The sequence below is a fragment of the Magnolia sinica genome, chromosome 2, assembly GCF_029962835.1.
Source record: "Magnolia sinica isolate HGM2019 chromosome 2, MsV1, whole genome shotgun sequence".
Classification (NCBI taxonomy): domain Eukaryota; kingdom Viridiplantae; phylum Streptophyta; class Magnoliopsida; order Magnoliales; family Magnoliaceae; genus Magnolia; species Magnolia sinica.
In genome coordinates this window covers 98,710,319-98,732,661 of record NC_080574.1, presented here as the reverse complement: position 1 = coordinate 98,732,661, position 22,343 = coordinate 98,710,319, and the positions used below count along the sequence as shown (strand labels likewise).

Genomic DNA, 22,343 nt, shown 5'->3' with positions numbered 1-22,343 from the left:
CCACGGTGAAAGCTTGGATTACATCTAAAATCTTTCCAAGAGTTACATTTGTAACATGTGTGTCACTATATTATTAATTTATTGGACACATGACCCACTAATGATATTCCAAAATAATTAGATTATCAATTGCATCACTATAATTAGTTTAATACGATGATCAGCGCCATCTAAACATTGTCCATGTAAATCAACGGTTAAAAATTGTTGGTTAGTTATTTGTACATGATCTTGTGCTTGTATCCCATTTGAGACTTGGAATTTCATCATTTTCGGGCCAAGTATGTATTTCAAAGGGCTTATTATAACCATTGTTTCAAACACTACATATGCAGAGATATTAAAGTTGATTTAGTAATTAAATTCAAGCCCTTATAAATATTATATGCATAGCTACTTTTGGATTAAAGTTAATTATGAATGTAGGATGCCAAACACAATAAGAGAGTTTCAAATCTAGGGGTTCCGAATCCACGCTCCCAAACGGCCCCTTAGGGCATCGTCGATTAACGTTGGGACACGACGGACGAATGGAGCAGATAGTCGGACCAAGTTACGCACCTTTAAGAACAAAAGGCTCGTCTATACTGAGCAAATCCTCGCGTCGAGGATCTTATAATTCTTCTCCGCTCTCAATCCACCCAAAAGAAGGCAATTCCTTGTCTCCCTTGGATATTCATGAAATTTCAAAAGGATGGGGATGAAGATTGTCACATACAATGTGAACGGCCTCAAGCAAAGAATTGCTCAATACGGCTCTCTATTAAAGTTCCTGAATTCCCTCCAAGCAGACATCATTTGCATTCAGGTTGGAAATTTTCCTTTAAAAAAAAAAAAAAAAAAAAAAAAAAACATTTTTGGTGTCATTAATTCTTTGTTTTCATCTTTATTCACGTAAGTCGCAAAAACAGATGCATTTGCTCGAATGGAATGGATGGGTTTTATAAAGCACAGGACTGGATATTATATGGCAGGGAATATTCAGTTTGGGTCTTTAGACAAGAAATTCATTTAACATTGGTTGAATGGGTTATCTAGTTTTGTTCATTTGATGATGGTGGAAAATGGGCGGGGCCGTTTTCCTGAATTCGGATGGCAGCTGATGAATGCGATGCATGGATTTGTTGTTTCCTATAAATGGGCAGGGCCTGTTGTCTGGATTGAGATGGCAGCTGACGAGCAACTCATTGATTTGTTATTGACTGTAGAGGCGATTACAAGAATAGTTATTGTTGGTTTTCCTGCTATTTGTCTTCAGCATTGTTAGAACACCTTGACTGCTCACAATCCGCCTAATTCAAATAGGGGGCTGTTTTTATCTTACCTATGGATTAGCCTGTGTATTCTGGAACTTAGTCGCAGACTAGCAATGACAGCCTATTTCCTAAAGCTGCAAAAGACCATCCACTCTGAACAAGAAAATAACAGAATGCCATGTTGCCCAAGCAAATAAATAAATAAATAAATAAATAAATAAATAAATAAATAAATAAAAATCACTTTAGCACTACGACTAATAGACCACAACCTTCATTACATGGTTACTACATGTCAATATGTGCATATACCAAATTCATCTCTCACCCTTGGTTAATCAAGTTAGCTGGTGTATGAACATGGTGCTTCAGCAAACAAATTGAAGAAACCTAAAATAAATTAAAATGAAGGCTTGCCAAGTTGGAAGCAACTTTCAACCAAGTTGTGGCATAATCAGCCACTTCTTTATGTGGTATTAGTTGGTTTGTACTTATTACTTCAATGGGGGTTTATGTGAGGTTATGGGCGCTAATACTAGTTAGATTAGATGTTTTTATATCTAAGCATTTGTATGTATTTTCCCTTTTGTAGGGTCATTTGTTGAAGCTATAAGCATCTAGTCATTGAACTTTTGCCAAGCAATCTTGAAAATTAAGCTGGCCCCAAATATCTATGATAAGCATAGATCTAAATATCAGTATTTTATCGGCCGATACAGGCATATTGTATCCATATTGGCATGAGATGGTACACGATATGGGTCCATATTGGTCCGATAAAAAAAATTGAACCTATATCAGCCTGATTTGCCGTACTTGTATCAGTTTGGGCATAAAGCCCCACAATTGGCACTCCTTTTTCAAATTTCCCCCTTCCTCTCTACTCCTTTCCCTTTTCAATTATTTTTTTTAAAATTATTTATTATTATTATTATTATTATTATTATTATTATTATTATATATATTTTTTTATACCTCAACGATTGTTTGAAGCCCATTTCTGACTAGATTTGCACTACACTTGAAGATCAAAACATCATTTTTGAAATCAAATCTAAGAATTGAAGCGCCGGTACCCAATTTGGGAAAAATAAAAGAAAGGTAAAATGCCTATTTTTTTGTTATTATTGCTGAAATCGAGTTGAAAATATATTAGAAACCCAAATCGAAGGAATTGTGCCTGATTTTTTCTTGATTTGTTTTTTTGTTTTTTGATTTTTTGGTCTTTTCTATTTATGCTAGAATTTTCTTAAATTTTCAGATTTTCTTTTCTTCTTTCAATCAAATGCTATAATGATGCATGAATAGCCTTTTGAATACTATAGATCTACACATTTCTTCTTGATTTGGGGATTTTTTTCTTTGAACTTTTTATTTTTTCTATTTATGCTGAATTTTTTGAACATTTTCAATTTTTTTTTTTTTTTTTTTTTTTACGTTTTTCAATCAAATGCCGTGATGATGCATGAATAGGCTTTCAATACTATAGATTTACACATTTCTTCTCGATTTGGCGATTTTTTGAATTTTTATTTTTATTTTTCCTGTTTATGACAGAATTTTCTGAACTTACAATTTTTTATTTTATTTTATTTTATTTTTTTAACTTTTTGCAATCAAATGCTGTATGCTGTAATTATGCATGAATAGCCTTTTAGTATGTCTTGGAAATGTGTTTTTGCATGGCCTAGAAACTTGTATTTTTTTTTTTAGAAAGGTGTATCATGCATTGGGAACCCATGGTTTTCATTAATGCATTGATGAGAGGTGGTTGTAATTGGTCTATTTAATGACCCATTTGCAATGGGAAATAGAATCCTCTTTTGAGTTATTAAAAAACATATTGTTTCCTACAAATTTCCAGCAGAAGAGAGAGTTGAGTGATTCCTCTTTGGTCGTGAGTGATTCCAATCCCATACCGGTGGAGTGATTCCCGGTCCATTGCTAACTTGTCCGCTTTATCGGCAACTTGTAGTTGCTGAAATTTTCAGTTCTGTCAGGTTTGTTTCTTGTGACGTTTTTGACACTTTTAATTAATGAATTATTTATATAATTTTTCTAGCAATTCATCATCTAGTCTGCTTTCATACCATAAAATTTCTTTCCATTCCGAGTTCCAAAAACAATATAAAAGTTCTTGAAGTACCAGCTACCTGAAACCGACCATTTTCTGGGCAGTTTCAAAACATCCTAAAATCAGCCATGTTCTACTTTATTTTATTTTTTCTTTATTTTCCCCTGAAACAAGTCTCATCAAGCTTCATTTTGGCTTTTGAATCACCTCGATCGGACTTGTATTCAAGAAGATACACTATTTTGACGTTAGTGTATTTAAGCTGTCCATTGTGACCGCATCGGGCTGCATCAGTTAACCTTGGCTCAAGTATACCTATCCAAATATATTATTTCTATAAATAAATAAGAAATATGGACAAGAACAATTTTTGTAACAAGAGTTTTTTTTTTTTGAAGGATAACGTATAAAGAAACCACCTCCTCATAGGAGAAAGACCCAACTCCACATCCAAATACATGTGCGTATTCTTGAACTTCTTAGTTCATCCGATGCCCAACATTTCACTTTTTTTGACATTAACTTTTAAATTGGAAACCTCTTCGAAGCACCCCACTATTTTCCTCAAATTATTGACCTTGAATAGCTCTATATTGCAAAATAGTATTGTGTCATCTGCATATTGTAAATGAGATATCCTTACTCCCCCATGTGATGTTTTAAAACCGGAAATAAGGCCTGCCTCTTGCCCTTTCAATAGCATTTTGATTAAGGCTTCCGCCAACACTACCAACAAAAAAGGCGAGAGCGGATCCCCTTGCCTAAGACCTCTTGAAGCTTTAAAGAAACCTTTAGGGGAACCATTAACACTGAGAAGCAAGCTAAAGAAACACATTCTCGCACCCAACGAATCCATTTGCTTCCGCATCCAATCCTACCCAACATGTACTTGAGGAACCTCCAATCCACATGGTTGTAGGCCTTCTCGATATCAAGTTTGCATGCTATTCCAACCTTTCCTTCTCTATTTTTAGAGTCATTATATTCATGCGCTATGAGTGCACCATCCAAAATCTACCTGTCTGCCATGAGGGCTCTTTGATTTTTCTATATCACCTCAACTAACACCACCTTGAATCTGGATGAGAGGATTTTTGCAACAATCTTATAGGCACTTCCAATTAAACGTCATTTAATGTTTCTCCACCTGTTTCAGAATAATGGCAATAAAGGTTGCCCCTATCCCTGCCGCTAAGCTACCATTTTAAAAAAAAAACCCTTGTACAAAATCAATCACCTCTCTTTTTAGCATTTCCTAGAAGACTTGGAAAAACGCCATGGGATATCCATCTAGACTGGGGGTCTTGTCTTTACCCAATGAATCAATAGCCAATTTGATTTCTTCTTTAGTGATAGGCTTCTCTAGAGATTCCCTTTCCTCGGTAGATAAGCTTTCAAACTATTAGTTATCTAACTTTGGTATACTCCATTAGACAGAAGAAAGGAGCTGCGAATAATATTGTACCACTGAGGAGCAAATTTGTTCCTTGTCTTCAGTTCTTCTTCCATCAACCATATGATTGCTAATATGATTATTTCTTGCTCTTGCAATGGCTATACTTGGAAGAAACGAGTATTTTTGTCACACTCTTTGAGCCAAAGGGCCATAGATCTTTGCCGCCATTTTATTTCCCCTTCTTTCAACTATTTGGAGTATTCTGCCAATAGTTTTGTGCATTTGTGCCATTCCTCATAAGAAAGCCCACTTGCCTCTTCCTTAATGTCCAACCCATGAATTTCATTTAGGATGTTCTCTACACATCATTTCTTCTTCCCATGACCTCTTTTTTCTAGACATTTAGTTTGCTTTTAAGAAGTTCAAGTTTTTAAAACAACACAAAGCAAGTCGGGCCTTTTATATCGAAGGGTTACCACCATTCCTTAATTAGGTCTGGCAAGCCGTCCATTTCCAGGCCACATTAGTTCAAACCAGAAAGATTTCGACCCCCAGCTATCTTCCAGGGCCTGTGATCAAATGTTGGTCTGGGCAGAGCTTGGAGATGAACCAATGAGTATTCTTCAACCCAATCTACTAAAAGCATGAATCTGTCCAGACGGCACATAACTGGCACTGTCCTATTAGACCATGTGAATTTAGCTCTTTGTCACCCAACTTTTGGTAATTTTTTCGTATGCAAATTTAACAACGTTGAAGTCGCCTTCCACACACCCTGGCCTATTAAATTGAGTTCTGTTCCCATCTAGCTCTGCCTAGAAGACTTGTCCGCGACTCAAAAAACACGACCCATGTACCACTGTGAATATCCATCTATTACCAGAGAAACTGTCTTTGAAAGATACTGATACTGAAAAGGAACCAATAAAACTGTCCTCCATCACCCATAAATCTTTATTCTATGCCACCAAAATCCCTCCCACCATTTCTTTTACATCCAGTGCAACCCAACCCATGTTCTTTACTCCCCAGATTATATCAAGAAGTCGGTCATCAATCAAAATTTTTTTTTTCCTTTGAAGGTTAGTGGGAATTTATTAAAGGTCCACCAACAATAACCAGTGAGAAAAGAATATAAAGGGGAATGAAGTCCCGAAAGGAAGAAGTAGAAAAAGAAAAAGAAGAATTAAACGATGCTAGTCTTCAAGGTTTTTTTAGGAGGGAGGCCCATTAAAAAACAAGACCCTTCACCTATGTAATCACTGTCTCAACTGACGATGAAGCATTGTTGAAACAACGCCTATTCATTTCGCTCCATGTCACCCACCAAACAAGTGGGAGAGTCATATGCCAAAGGGCTCCTTCCTTTATACTCAAACCTCCACCATGCCATGCCCAAAGGAGGTCCCATGCATTGCTAGCATAGCCCATGATGAGTTGAAAAAATATAAGAAATGGACCACACCTTGGATGCTCCGCTGCTTGCTTACAAGTTACATTGGTAACGTCTATTCGAGATGACCATCGACTGTTGTTGCAAGTTGCCAATTGTTAAAAATTTCTTCCTTCCTACCAACCAAGTGAAGGTTGCAACTTTGGGAGGGATATCGTAATGCCAAAAGTGTTAGGCCGGGCCAGTGTCGACACCCCTCGTGGAGGAGTGGATCAGATTATAGAACGAGCCCACCAAGAACTTCCCGGAACTATGTGCTTCTAAACCATTTCATCACTACCACTGGGAGGAGAAACATAGTGAAGCATCTCCAAAAGAGACAAACTCTTCCACTTCTGAATCTGTCAGGCCCCTTCTACAAGGACCGAGTCCAGCATACTTCAAGACCCCTAGTCGAAAAGCACTCCGCCAATTTAATATCTACTGAAGGTGCTAACCGAGCTAAATTGGGATAGACTTGTGATAGGAGTAGATCACCACACCACTCATCTTCCTAAAATCTGACTCTAAACTCGTTGCCAATAGAGAAGGAAATGACTTTCTTGAATTATGACTTGAGTGACATAATCGACTTCCAAGTATTTGAAGCCTTGTAGAGAGAGGACTCCTTAGCCTCCCAACCCCCCGACTGTAACCCCATATTTGGAATCGATGATTTCCCTCTAGAAGTTCCCTTCCTCTATGCCAAAATGCCATAACCATTTCCCAAGAAGAATGCGATTCATGTTGAGAAGGTCTCTTAGACCAGCCCCTCCGTCGATGATAGGCTTGCAAACATCTTCCCACTTTAAAAGATGGAATACGTAGCCTTCATTCAAGTCCTTCCACAAGAAGTCCCTCCTAAGCTTCTACAATCTTATCAAGCTTCGTTACTTAAGGGCTATTATCTAATCCATATATTTACCCAATACGTATTTGACATGATTCGTTTTTTCCAAGCTTCCCAGCTCCTGAACATTCCAACTTATGATCTTCATTGGGAAACCGTTAGAGCTCCTCTTCCCTTTCATCAGAGTGTTTACTATGAGAGTCATAATTGACGAAACACTCCAAATTTAACAACTCTCTCCACCCTCTCAGAGTTTTTGGTCTCGCCTTCTGTAATCGCATACCCTAAGTCCTTTGGGATCCTCGGTCTTTAACAAAATGAATGAAAGCATGAACATTGTCATTATTGGCACTGAAGTTAAGATCCATTGACTTAACCCACCCCCTCTCTATCATGTCGTGATAACATTCCAAATGTTCCCCAGATATTGGAGCCTCCCCATTAGGTTCCTGTGAAACTTCAGCAGGAATGGGAAGATTTGAGACTATTTCTGAAGGCAGCTCCCTCACTGCCTGAAGCGGAGTGACATCTAGAGCATCGTCAAAGACATTAGTGCTTGCTACCTCATCATCTTGAGTATACAGTTCCAACTCGTTCTTTCTCTGCTTGCCATTGATCTTCCACTGGCCCTTTCTCAAAGGTGATGATCTGCCCCGCATCGTTATGCTATCCAATGTGTCCCACATTGAGGCTGATGTCTTTTTTGAGAGGAAAAAGGTCGTGCTTCTTGCGTAAGCTTCTATTTCAATAAGCCTCCCTCTATTTATAACTACTTGATTGATCTTCCACGTGCGAGCGTTAAATAAAAATTGGGATGCATGTGAAATAGCTTCACATATTTCCGCACTTGGCGAATGGGACATGAGTTCAAGTCTCTCTCTTGAGCCGCCCCCCCCTCGCCCCCTAAACATCTATGCTGCATCCCTCCATCTTCTGGGTTGAGAGAGGCATTTGCTGACTCTTGTAGACATCATTGACACATGTTGCCACGAGATTCATCGACTAGTCAATGATCTCTAACCCCTGCTAATGGAAAGCAACATTTGTCTCTTTGTTATAATGTGAGCATGATTCGCATGAGTCGGGGCCTTGAGCGAACTAGCAATCTCCACCATACTTGTATTAGGAGAAGCCTTCGGTTTGGAATCGAATGAAAATCCAGACCTCCCGCTCAGGCCTCAAATCAAGTTGAAAGACATTCACCCGAAGTCCGAGCTTATAAAAGCCTTCAAGCCTCTTGATCTGAATCGACCTTCTCCCTCACCGTTCTTGCCTCATCAAAAGACGTAGATGGCCTAGATTGCTCCATGACATCCATAATAAAAGCATCTGTTTGCTCATCTCAATGGACCAAAGCTATTATACCCACTCTCGTACACTCTCCTAGAGAGGTAGACACATCCATCCCCCCTGAATGAAATTGCATGTGTAGGATGCCATGACTATGCGTGGAAGCTTGGAGGAGCTAAGGAATGAATGCTATGTCCTAGGGGGGTTGATTAGGTCCAAATAAAATTTTGCCAATTAACATACATTTGCTTACTTAAACAAATATGCCAATTTAAATTAGGTAAGGCAATTAACTTTAATGCTTCCAAGCCAATAGAGGGTCCAATCACATAGACTACAATAGATAAGCCATTTAAGCAACTAGTATATAAATGATGGTGTACATGTGTGTGTGAGATGTGCTAACTATCAATCTCCTAGTATTTATCTAATCATGCATACATATAATTCGCTAATCAATCACATAAGCATAAATAGAAAAGTGCATAAAAGACAATCCCAAACACATGTATGGTGGTTTGGTTTCCCTACTCCACTCTCGACGGACGCACTCTCTCTGAGTGTACCAGATTTCATGATCAGAGATTTTAAATTCGGTTTACCTTATGGGGACATCACCCGCCCATGCACGCACGCACGCATGCAAGGAGGAGAGTCCCACCATCAATCTGGATCGATGACGACGGTCAGGGAGGTCCTCTTAATTAGAGGACTGCGTTTTGGTTCCTTGGAGTGGATCCGATCATCATGTGAATCCCACCATGGGTTCTCATGATCATGGCCTACTATTTTAAATGAGTTAGTAATTTGAGTTTTGATTATTATTATTATTAGGAACATCATGGACGGTGTAGATTATTTTGATTAGTTGTTATTTGTAATTACTTCGTCTCTAAGTAATAGGATGCGCACATGGCGCGAGTTTTGGGTTATAAGATTTTATTATCAATAGGCACCACTTGTAGTCTTTTTTCTTATTGAAGATTGAATAAAATTTCTGTGTTTTCCTGCTCCTCTTTGAGTTGTGAAAATCCAATTGGGTGCGAAACCCTCCCTTCTTCGAAGGGTTAACTACTGTGGCGCGAAGCCATACCCATCCCGATTCGCCCCCATCTTCTACCATCCATATTCACCTTTCTCTACAGCCATTCAACGTTCAAATCCATTGTTATTTTGCAGCCGTTCCTTCTCTATAGCAGATTTTTGGAATCTAGCCTTGCAGGAGGGCTGAAACTTTGGCGAGCACCACGCATGGACCGTACGTCGGATCGAGCCGAAACTTGGGAGGTTTGTAGCCCAACCCTAGTCGACCAGCCCCAAGAGGGGGTTTTTGGGTGCGTGAGCCCCGCGCACGTGCGGACAGCCCTAAGCGCACGTGCGTTAGGTGTGGCTTGTTGTCCACACGCACGGGCGGGATTCAGGTTCACTTTCTCCTCTCATTCATTCCTCTTACTTGATTTCCCTAACCCTAACTCTAGATTGTTTTAAACTCCCAATTTATTTGCCCTTTTTTCCAACCCTAGGGTTTTCCGAATTGAAACTTGTGAATCCTTTGGATTGGGTAAAATATTCTTGTGCACGTGTGGCTGAATCTACTCTCCTTTGAGCATTGTTTGGTCTATAACTTTAATTGATCCAGCCCTAGCATATGTAGGCCGGGACCCGCATAGATTCCCCTTGTTGAGTGCTTGACTTTATGTAAGATGTGGAATTTTATGTGATTGTTTCTGAACTAGTACTACACAAGGACCTATCGTACACTCCTGCCGGAGACTCTCGCAAGATACTTTAGTTGGTTTTCTATCGGCTAACTAACAACTTCGGTCTTAGTCCAAGGACCTACGTTTACTCTCGCCAGAAGCTCCCACGAAGACTAACACGTATACATCTGTATCCAGTGAATTCGACCCTACACAAGATCGTATGTCCTACACAAGAACCCATCGAGTTTAGGTCACAAACTCTTACCCTCAATCCTACACAAGGAAGGAGAGTATGAACTCACTAAATGACACTTGTCGAATTGAGCCTCTTTAACACGTTGTCTTGGGTTGCGTGATCGATGCTTTCCCATGCTTCAATCAGTTCCCCTTGATTGTTGGCGTCGATGTTTTGCCAATGTTTTAGCTCCAAGATCAAACACCTTACCTGCGATGCTACATTGAGGTGACCAAGGTAACGAGAGGTTGGGTGAATCTCCTACAACACATGAGAATGTTGTAATTTCCTAGGGGATTCACCTAGATGGGTGTTCTAGAGGGTTTAGATAAGGATTTGACTGTTGGTTTAAGTCTAATATCTAGAACAAGGTGGAAATTAAGTTCATCTTCTTCATTGAGGTTGGAATCCTCTTTCAAGTGATAAATCACAAGGAAGATGACTTAGATCTCATGGTTTTAGAGGCTTGGAATGTGGGATATAAGTGTGGAATCTCCTAAGCTTCTATTGTACTAAAAGCCCATCATCATGCCCAAGAACCGAATACCCTTTTTTAAGAAACTAATTTGCAACAACTATAAAACGGCTAGTAAACGGCTCTGTTGATAGGATCAAAAGGGCCTTTGATGGGATCGAAGGTCCTTCGACAGGATTGAACCCTCTGTTGATCCCATCGAGGTTGCTGTACTGTTTCTTCGATCGGATCGAGTGGTCCTTCGATTCCATCGAGTCCCATCGATGGGATTGAGGACCACTCGAAAACTGTTATTTTGGGTAAATGATTTCACAGCAGCTTTGCACCTCTTCTAACCTTATCATATTCCAATTAAGCTTCTAAGGCTAATGGATGATCAATAAGGTTTACCTATAGGGTTAGGATCATCTAGAGGTGACCTTCCTGCTCCGCCTAGGCTTTAGCCTCTCTCGTCTTCCATTCCTCCCCCCATTTGAACGGAACCCCCCATTGGAATTCCCTCGTCACCCCCACCCCTAATCCTTCCTTCCATACAAAAACTGCTATAGAATTCAAATAAGGAAGAATACTTCTCCTTCTTACACATACCCAAGCTGTGCTGATCTGCTCCCCCTTCTCTATATTGTGATCGACGGCAACTACCTCACCCAAACAGGATCCTAGAGCTTGGAAAACCTCCTTCACACAATTCTAATGGGATTCCACATAGCAAGTACTAGACCTTTGTCACCCTAAAGAAGGATTTCTCCTCCCATTTGTATATTGCTTTGACTGGACTATCATTGAAGAGCACTGCTACGACAAGAATTTGATTTGTGTTTGCATCGGTTATAACAAATACCCAAAACTCCATCCCACCTAATAGTTGGATAACACAATCCTCTTTCTTCAACCCATAGCAGGCAAGAAACTAGCACTTAATTTCCGATATCAAAGCCCCTTCTCTGGATATAAGGAGAAGAGAAATTGATAGCTGTAGAGATGCCTTCAATATCTCCAAGTTCACCTTGACCACTGGAGTCCCCACCACCCCCATCCATTCCTATCCATCTGATTCCTTATGCCTTCCTTAGATTAAGATACTCTTTGAGCCCCAGACAAGCCACCCTTTTCCCCCTTTGACCACTTCAGCGTAAGATTTTGCTACCCATAGCCCTTTGTCCCCACCCAACCTCCCATGTTCTTTCACTGCTTTACCATCCATTGCATCTATTCGTCCCCCTCCATTTTTTCCTATTGCCTTAGAGTCCCCTCCTGCGCCCTCCGCTGATGTCTCTTCCTCTCTATACGCTATGTTAACCCCCTACTTTTGGTCCTGAATATCCATTGACCCCAGTTCATAGGGAGCCTTCGGGACGAGGAGAGTCCTACCTTGGAAGGGCTTTCCGTTGAGATTCTCTACAACTCAAGCTAGCTCCTCTGGAGTCTGTACTTGAACAAATGCAAAACCCTTCGGGCAGTTTTTGTCTTCTCGGGTGGTGATTCCATATACTTACCACATTGCTGGAAAACACTCTGCAATTGGGTATGGTTCCGTTCAGGTGGAAAGTTTTCTATGGAAATGGTTGGGAAGTCTCTAATTGATCGACCCTTTGACCCCTTCATGTAAGCAAATCCTACCTTCTTCTTTCTCCTTGAGACTATCATCCATTCCTCAGGATGTCCATTCTTGGATTTTGCTTTGAGTTTCTCTGCGCGACCGTATCTTCCATTCATCCCCTTTTCATGAGCTTCAACTGGATTAGCTTGAGATTCTTCCTCCCTTGGAATGTGTATCTTCTCTCGGATCTTGCGTCTCTTGCGGGATGGGTTTTCTGGAATCATCTCTCAGCTACCATGCGAAATCTCTCAGTCTTTTGAAATTGAGAGATACAAGAGTATTTTTTAGTAATTTTGGAGTAGAAATGAGGAACTAGTTTTTCGAAAGGAGACACTACCAAGGATTGAGCCTTGGATCACTCACACCTCACTGTCTCCACCAACTCATCCAATGAGCAGCAAACTAGTTAAGATTGATGGCCAATAAGTACCCCATAAATGACCACTTTTGATATCTTAGGTTGATAATTCATCAGAGTTGAAGATTGAGAACTGTTGCTCATAGAATTAGAGCTGGGTGGAGGAAGTGAGGATGTGCCTTGGTAGTTTTATGTCAGCGCCGCATACCAATCAAATTGAATGGGAGATTTTATAGGAAAACTCTAAGACCGGCCATGCTTTATCTGAGGTGACGGTCCCTAATCCTAGGTTGGTTAGATATTTTTATTTTCAAAAAATTAGTAAGCATTTTCCCCTTTGTAGTGTCACTTGTTGAAGTTATGAGCAGCTAGTCCTTGCACTTTTACCAAGCAATCTTGAGAATTAAGCTGTCCCCAAATATTGATGCTAAGTCTATTAGGATGATGATGATGGTGAAGATTATGTTCTTCCTCGCATTCTTTTAGATCAGTTGTTATATTAACATACTATTCAATACTTCACATTCCTTCGATTTATATCACTTTGTTGCTATAACTAAGGATTAGATAAGGCATCTTTCTAACTATGGACAGTGATGATCGGATTGATCTATTGGCCTACCAATTTGGCTAGCTTGAAAAAGACATGCCTGGGCTGTATTTTTTGGGTTTCATGCTAGACTCAGGTTGGAAAATATGGCCCATTTAAGTAAACCAGTTGGGCAAGGGTTAAGCTTGGCTCAAGAAGACCTGCCCATATATTATATTTATATATAAATAATTAAGAAATATGGAAGAACATAGTTTTAGTAACCGGAGTATTTGAAATGCAATTTTAGTAATAATGGAGTGGGAATGAGGAATTAGTTAAGAGTGATGGCCAGGAAGTACCCCAAAATGACCACTCCATTTCCGATATCTTGGGTCAATAATTCATTAGGATCAAGGTGTTCGAAAACAGTAACGGTGGCCATAACGGCCACCACTGTTACCGTTATGAAACGCACTGTATTGGCCGTTACGGCCCTCGTATCGGCCGTTATGGCCCTTTTTTATTTTCTCAAATAACTGTTATAGGACCGTTACAGGGCTGTTATGGGACCGTTTTGGGGCTGTTAGTGTCCGTTATGGGACCATTACAGTGCCTTTACGGCCTATTTTTTCTGTAACATTCGTTACGGCCGTTTTGACCCTATAACGTGTAACGGTTATGACCATTACCATTACGTAACCGATTTTGAATACCTTGATTAGGATGGAAGATTGAGACTGGTGGCTAATAAAATTAGAGCTGGGTGGAGGAAGTGGGGATGCACCTCAATAATTTTATGTTAGCGCCGCATACCAATCAAACTGAAGGGGATTTTATAGGAAAACTATAAGACCGGCCATGCTTTATTTGAGGTGATGAGGCCTGTTCCTAGGTTGATTAGTTGTTTTTATTTTCTAAGCATTGGTATGTATTTTTCTCTTTGTAGTGTCATTTGTTGAAGTTATAAGAAACTAGTTAACTTTTGCCAAGCAATCTTGAGAATTAAACTGGCCCCAAATAGTTATGCTAAGGCTATTAGGACATTAATGATGGTGAAGATTAAGTTCTCCGCTGCATTCTTTTGGAGCCGTTGTTATATAAATGTACTGTTCAATACTTTGCATTGCTTGGATTTATGTCACTTTGTTACCATAACTTTGGGTTAGACAAGGTGTCTTTCTGACTATGGATGGCGATGATTGGGTTGATATATTGGACTACCAATTTGGCCAGCTTATAAAAAAAAGACATGCTTGGGCTATGTTTTTTGGGTTTCATGCTAGACTCGGGTTAGAAAATGTGGCCTAGTTGAGTAAATCAGTTGGGCAAGGGTTAGCCTTAACTCAAGTAGACCTGCCCATATATATAAATAAGAAATATGGACGAACATAGTCTTTATTTTTATATTGATTTTTAAGAACAGGGGTACTTGAAATGCAATTTTAGTAATACTAGAGTGGAAGCAATGTTCAAAGTATCGGTATCACTACAAGTTTCGCCGGTCTGGGATACGGAAACAATATTGATATCGCCGATAATGGCAAAGTTGGGGAAACATGGGGAGAATGGTGGATTTTTTCAGTGAAACTTCAGAAGATGCTAAAATACACATATTTGCATATTTAAGAACAAAAAAAATTGCAGAAGGAACGCATACATAAAAAGTTTTCATTTAATGGAGGCCTAAAAGAATGTGTTGTCGTAAGAAACTAATGCAACCATCCTTTCCATCCCCTCTATCCAGCCAACCTTCCATCCAAATATCTATCGATATTTCACAATATCCACAACAAATAAAATTTTGCTGAGAAATCATCGATAACTAGAAAGGAAACGAAAGATTGTGGTCTTGATATTGCCCATGTTGCGATAATGATAATATCGCGATATGATCGATAGTATCGTCAACAATTTTAACACCGCATATAACCATGTGCTTATAAAATAAATGAAATGTTTTTTAATAAATAGATTTTTAGCGATATCGATACATTGGCGATATTATCGAAATATCGCCAATACAATGGCTATACAAGCGATACTTGGAATTTCCACAGTTGAAAATATTTGGCGATACATTAGTGATATCGATACATTGGTGATACTTAGCGATACATTGCCAATACCTGGAATTTCTGAGACTACTGGTGTTATCGGTATCGTCGATCTGGAGATGGGGATAAATATTGGGGATATTTCGATAATATCGGGGATACCTTGAACAATGAGTGGAAGTGAGCAATTAGTCAAGATTGATGGCCAAAAAGTACCCCAAAATGGCCACTCTCGATATCTTGGGGCAATAGTTCATTAGAATGGAAGATTGAGAACTATCGCTCATAGAATTAGAGCTGGGTGGAGGAAGTTGGGGTGCACCTCTGTAGTTTTAAGTTAGCGTACATACCAATCAAACTGAAGGGGACATTTTATAGGAAAACTATAACACCGGCCATGCTTTATGGGATAGAATGGTGGGCAGTCAAGGAACAACATGTTCATAGAATGATTGTGGCTGAAACGATGATGTTGGATGAGTGCTAAGATGCGGAAGGATAGAAAGTAATGAACCCATCTTAAGTGAACTTAGGGGTAGACCTAGTTGGTTATAAGATGAGAAGAAATATACTTTAAATGGTTTGACTGGGGGTATCAGAGAGCAAGAACTGCATCAGTTAGGACTTAGGAGTCAGTTGGTTCAAGTTGAAGGTTGTAAATGGGGAAGGGGAAGGCCTAGAAGTATGTGCGTCAAGGTAGTGTTTTATTCATAAAAAAAAGTTGGTGGAGTTAGTAAGGAAAGATTTGATGACCTCTGGTCTGAGGACATGGTCCTTGATAGAGTGGAATGGTGGGATAGGATTTGTGTAGCTGACCTCAATTAGTTGGGATAAGGCTTAGATGATGATGATGAAATATGGATGAATGCATGTTTGCTGTAGTGTTGAAGACCAGTCAATTGGTGTGGAAATACTTGGGTTTGAGCCTTCTCAATCCTTTTTTTGGTTACTTTGTTGGCCTAGGCCGGGTTGTGCTTGAAAATCAGCATTGTGTTGGGCCTTGTCATCTTGTTTTTGGTCATAGGTTAGGCTTGGCTTGAGTCTTGGTCGGTTTAGTGATGCAGGACATGGAAATTAAATATGATATGCAAGATTTCAGACTTTAGATCATACTAATTTAGAAACAATCACAAAAATTCCACATCCCACATAAAGTCAAGCATTCAACAAGGGGGATCTACGAGGGTCCAAGCCTACACATGCTAGGGTTGGATTAATTAAAATTATAGACCAAATAATGATCAAAGGAGAGAATGAGAGTAGATTCATCCATATATGCAAAGGATTATTTCTCCAATCCAAGGGATTCACATGTTTCAATTCGGGAAACCCTAAGGTTGTAAAAGGGGAATAGAACTTGGGATTTAGGATAATCTAGGGTTAGGGTTAGGGAAATAAGGTGAGAAATGAGTGAAATAGAGGAAATAGACGAACCCGAGGTGATCTACACGTGTGGACATCTGCTGGGCCTAGACGCATGTGCATGGGATCCTGGTTGCATGTGTGTGGGGCCCACGAATCTGAAATCGGCCAACTTTAGTCTGGTCAGCCAGGGGAGGTCCACCTTCACGCCAAATTTCGGGACGATCGGATGTCCGGTTTGTGCACGGTGCTCCGCCGAAGTTTCAGCCAACCTGCAGGGCTTGATTCTGCAAATCTGCTGTAGAGGAAGGATTAGCTGCAAAAATGGATGGATTTAGAGATGGGATGGCTGTGGGAGATGATGAATATCGAGGGTAGGAGGTGGGGGCGATTTGAGATGGATGTGTCTTCGCATCACGGTACTTAGCCCTTCAAAGAAGGGAGGGTTTCACATCCAATTGGATTTTTACAACTTAGAGAATTAGAGAAGCAGAAAAACGCGGAATTTAATTCATAATCTTCAATGAGAAAAAACTTACAAGGGGTTGCCTATTTATAAGAAAAATCTATACCCCAAAAGCCACGCCATGTGTGCACCCTATTACTTGGAGACAAAGTAACAAAAATAACAACTAATTAAAGCAATCTAAACCGTCAATGATATTCCTAATAACAATAATAAGCAAAACTCAAAGTACTAGATCATCTAGAGTAGTGGGCCACGATCATGAGATCCAATTGTGGGATCCACATGACGATCGGGTCCACTCCAAGGAACCAAAACACAGTCTTCTAACTAGGAGGTCGTCCATGGATGTCGTCATTGATCCAGATCGATGGTGGGGCCCTCATCCTCCTTGCGTACGTGCGTGGGGTGCGTGCGTGTGCGCGAGATGTCCCCATCATTTAGTGAACAGGTCGGTCTTGGCCTGACCCAGCCTGAACTTAACTCACTGCCACCCCTTTTTCTTGCATAGTTCTTCATTTTTATGCTATGGTGCCCTTTTGTTGAATTGAATTTGTTTTACAAATGATAAGACTGTTTATTTCATGCAAAAATTTGTGGCCTTGTAATATTATTTTATGCTGAACAATGACAACTGCCAGGAGACAAAGGTATCGAGGCATGATTTATCAGCAGATTTGTTTATGGCTGAGGGATATGAAGCATTCTTTTCTTGCACTCGCACTTTTGGGCAAGGACGTGTTGCTTATTCTGGTAAGCGATTGTTTGGTTAAAAAATGGTCATGCCTCTGGCATCCCTTTTGAAATATGTCCAATCCCTTAGGTTGTATTAAGAAGTGAACAACCATAGAAATACATTGCAACTTACCTTAATGCTGCTTTTGGAACAAGAGCAGATCTGGCAAAAAATTAGAGGATTACAGGTTACTTCATACCTTCTCTCAGGCTCTCATAGCCCATTTTGTAAAATAATATTATATTGCTGTTCTCATTGTGCTCTCTGAGTCTCATTTTTAAGTTATCATTGGCTGTGGTTTGTAGATCTTCCTTTAACGCTTGGTTGTGCTTAAGACCAACAAACATGCATATATGATTTATCTGTGTATTTTCTTTTTTGCAATACAAAATATTAGTCTGGATTCTAGAATCTCAACTCTACAGGAATCATTATCTCATCATTGTGGGCTTTAAGTCAAAGATTGGAGTGAATTTTTATTATTATCTTTGATGGTAGGGCTGCAACTGGACTTCGGTTCAACTTGAAACTGATTGACCCAACCCGAGTTCGGGTTGGGTTGTCAAGGTCCTTGGGTTGGGTTTGGGTTGGAAATTACCAACCCTATTTGATATTACGTCGTGTTCGGGTTGAGCAAATTCGGATTAGGTTGGGTTGGGAATAATGACATGTATTTGGGTTGGGTCAGGTATTGTTGAGTCCAGTAATAGAGGAATTTAGGTTGGGTTGGGTCGGGTTGAGTCGAGTATAGAGGAATTTGGGTTGGGTTTCTGTTTGGGTCCTCTTGAGGTTGGGTTGACCCTCAAACTAACCCAAACCGCTAGAGTTCTACCCTAATATATGGATTTCATGTAGATGGGTTACAAGATATTTACACAGTGAGTTACATGAGTTACAAGATATCATACAATATCTACACATCACACTAGTATAGAAATCTGTACTCTACTTTTCTTAACATGGTGCTCCACAGGTGTTAGCTCCTCAAGTTAGTCCATAAATGTCTCTTATTCTCAACTCGTTTGTGATATTCATCAATTGTGCTTTTGGAAGAGATTTGGTAAACACATCGTCCAACTGCATGTTGGAGTTGATGTATTGACTGGTAATTTCTTTAGTAACAAATTTCCTTCTAATTAGTAGTTGACTTTCATGAAACACTGGATTCGGCTGCTTAATTATCACATCTCATTCCATAGGTTCCTAAGCCTGCCCCCAATTAGTTGGGATAAGGCCTAGACGATGATGAGGGATAAGGCTTAAATGATGATGATTTCCATAGGTTCTTGAATAAGAAACCCCAATTAATTTAACATCTTAAGCCACATTAGTTCTTTTGTTTTTGTTTTTGTTTTTTTTTTTGAAGTAAATCATCTCTCATTGTGATTTCCAGTAAGCTCTGCCAAAATATGCAATAACTCATAAGTGCCCATGAGAAGCATAGAGGATGCCTATGTGAGGAGATCCTCTTAGGTATTGGATGATCCATTTTAGTCCTGAGATGTGTTGTTCGGGGTGCGTACTTAAACTGACTGATCACTCCAATAGCATAAGCAATGTTTGGTCTGGTTATAGTAAGATAAATCAACTTTCCAACAATCTTTTGATAAGATTGAGGATGTGGTATCGGGCCTAAGAGTGAGCATAACCAAGAGCGAGTTGTTTGGTGTGTGCACAACAAGCGACAAGGTAGAGGCTTTGGCGGAGGTTTTTTGGTGCAAGGTAGGTTCATTTCCATCAAAGTACCTAGGACATATCCTAGTGTGTTGGTAAACCGGCCAAAACACCTTTGGGATAAGGTCATTGAAAGGATAGAGAGGAAGATGTTAGGGGGTGGGCTTACATTAATAAAAGCTGCTATGTCCAATCCACCCGTGCGTTTTCTGTCACTATTCACGTGCCCGGCTTTGGTGGTGGATAGATTGAAACGGCTAAGAAGGAACTTCTTATGTCAAGGAGCAACGATGATGCATAAGTTCCACCTTCTAAGGTGGGATGACATGTGTAAGCCATATGAGGAAGGTGGAGCGGGAGTACATAGGCTGGGGCAGGTAAACGAAGCACTCCTTGCTAAATGGCTATGGAGGTTTGGGAGGGAGGAAGGGAGCTTGTCGAGGAAAGTAATAGTAGACAAATATGGCCTATAGGATGGTGGGCGGTGGGTGAAAACATAATCATTCTATAGAGTGTCGAGGTTGAGGAAGGGAATCACATCTATGATTAACAAGTTTAAGGTGGGATCCAATTCTCGTGGGGTGATGGGAAAAGAATTCAATTTTGGAAGGATCTAAGGATAGGAGAGAGCCTGCTTTATATTGTATTCCTATCCACAACCAGAATAGACAAGGACTTGGAGATGACTATTAATAGGTGTGTATCCTTTGTTGGTGACTTTGTCGTCTAGGCTCCCCCATGCTGAAGAAATTTGTTACACGAAGAAGTAGAGTGTGCTCGGTTATTAGAATGGCTTCACAGTCTCAAGTGGAAATTGGGCGAGAATGATTCCATGGTGTGGTTGCTGGAAAAGTCAGGGCTCTTTACGGTTTGTTTCTTGATTCACTAGGTAACCCAACTGCACACAATGATAGTGGGAGACTATTGTTTGTTTGGTCTTTCTATGCTCCTCCAAAAGTGGCGGTGTTTACGTAGTTGGTAATGCAGGGGCATTTTCACACCGGGCTCGAGTGGGGTCGCCTATCGGATGTAGGGACATACTCGGGATGGGTGACCCATGTGATTTGGGGCCCAATGGGGAGGTCTCGTGTTCAAGACTCCTCACCGGCGGTGATTAATGCACATTTCACATCGGGTTCGAGTGGGGTAGCCCGTGGGATGCGGGGACACACTCGGGGTGGGCGGTCCATGTGATTTGGGGCCTACGAAGGGGGTTTGGCTGAGGTCCTAACCCATGCGATGTGGGGCTTGGGCTATGAGATAAAAGGGATTAATTTGCCATCCTCTAACAGTTCGAGCTTTTAGAGTAAGTGGTTAATTGTCTTGCATCAAATTGGTATCAGAGTGGGAGGGCTCATGTTCGAGACTCCTCACCGGGGGTGATTAATGTAGGGGCATTTTCACACCAGGCTTGAGTGGGGTCGCCTGCGGGATGCAGGGACACTCGGGGTGGGTGACTCATGTGATTTGGGGCCCACGGGGGAGGTCTCGTGTTCGAGACTCTTCACCGGGGGTGATTAATGCGCATTTCACACTAGGCTCGAGTGGGGTAGCTCGTGGGATGCGGGGACACACTCGGGGTGGGCGGTCCATATGATTTGGGGCCCACGAAGGGGGTTCGGCCGAGGTTCTAACCCATGCGATGTGGGGCCTGGTCTATGAGATAAAGGGATTAATTCGCCATACTCTAACAATTCAAGCTTTTAGAGCAAGTGGTTAATTGTCCTGCATCAGTTGGCAGGAAGGAATAAGATCCTTACGATTGACAACGGTCAGAAGAGATCAGTAATTATTCCTAATTGTTGTGTCATGTTCATGAGAGGGTTAGTGACAGTAGATCATTTATTTGTTCATTGTCCTTTTGCTAGGAAGGCGTGGGTAGGATTTATTGCTTTCTTCGGTTCGTTTTGGGTGATGCCGGGATCTATGGTTGGCCTCCTCTTAGCATGGCCTGGTGGAGATACTAGGAAAAAGGAGGTCAAGTGCAGAAGTTAGTGACGGTGTTTCCATGATAAAAGTGAATGGAGTTGATGTAATATAGGAGGGGGAAAATGAATGTAATAGGGTGGATTTTTTGTACAAAAGACTTTGATCCAAATGATGGGTCAATGTTAGTTGGAATGTAATAGTCTTTGTAGTGTGAGCCTTCGTGCTCCTTACTATCAATAAATAAATCGTCACCTTTTGAAAAAAAAGAAAAAGATAGAGGATGTGGAAGGAGATCTCCATCTTATAATAGAATTTTATAGTTTGGCTTAAGAAGTGTATCAACTGGTTTTCAGGCAAGAAAAACAGTTTCTTCGCATTAATCTGTGGCATGTTTCCTTTGGGAAAGAACAATCCCTTGCTTTGGTAGTGCAACTTTGATGCGAAGAAAATATTTGAGAGGTTCTAGATCTTTGATATCTAGACAAATTTTTGCAGATGATTTCATATCTCTATGAAGGTGGCTTCATCTTTTCTAGTGAAGATTATGTCATCTACGTAAACTATCAAGAGAGTGCTTTTGCCATTTTTTTCATGTGACAAACATGGTTGATAAAACTAAAAATCTTCATCACTGGAACCCAATTATTAGGAGAGTGCTGCTAAAATTGTCAAACCAAGCTCTTATTGATTGTTTTTAGCCCATAAATTACCTTTTTAGGACAATGAAGCTTTTGTTCCTCCCATTTACAAGTAAATCTGGGTGGTGGTGACATGTATACCTCTTGTTGCATACCTCCTGGTAGGAATGCATTCTTTACATCAAGTTAAGGACCAATTCATATTGATTGCCAATCAATATTTGTGGTATCAGTATTGTTACATGTATCACTTGTTGGGGATATAGAAACATGTATCGACATC

The 22,343-nt window shown here is 40.4% G+C and overlaps 1 protein-coding gene across 8 annotated transcripts in view; it reads left to right on the top strand.

The window, feature by feature from the left end:
• Nucleotides 1-482: 482 nt before the first annotated feature.
• LOC131237296 (DNA-(apurinic or apyrimidinic site) endonuclease 2) overlaps nt 483-22,343 on the top strand; it is a 97,097-nt gene continuing 75,236 nt past the window's right edge. For 2 of the 8 annotated variants that reach the window (XM_058234995.1, XM_058234996.1), the window contains exons 1-2: nt 484-808; nt 17,725-17,836. In XM_058234995.1, coding sequence (XP_058090978.1) covers nt 695-808; nt 17,725-17,836 — 226 coding nt within the window. In that variant the 5' untranslated portion in view covers nt 484-694. Of the gene's footprint in view, nt 809-2,967; nt 3,257-3,769; nt 3,791-17,724; nt 17,837-17,906; nt 18,007-22,343 lie in introns of those variants that run through there. The other 6 variants (XM_058235000.1, XM_058234994.1, XM_058234998.1 and 3 more) reach the window with 6 other exon arrangements.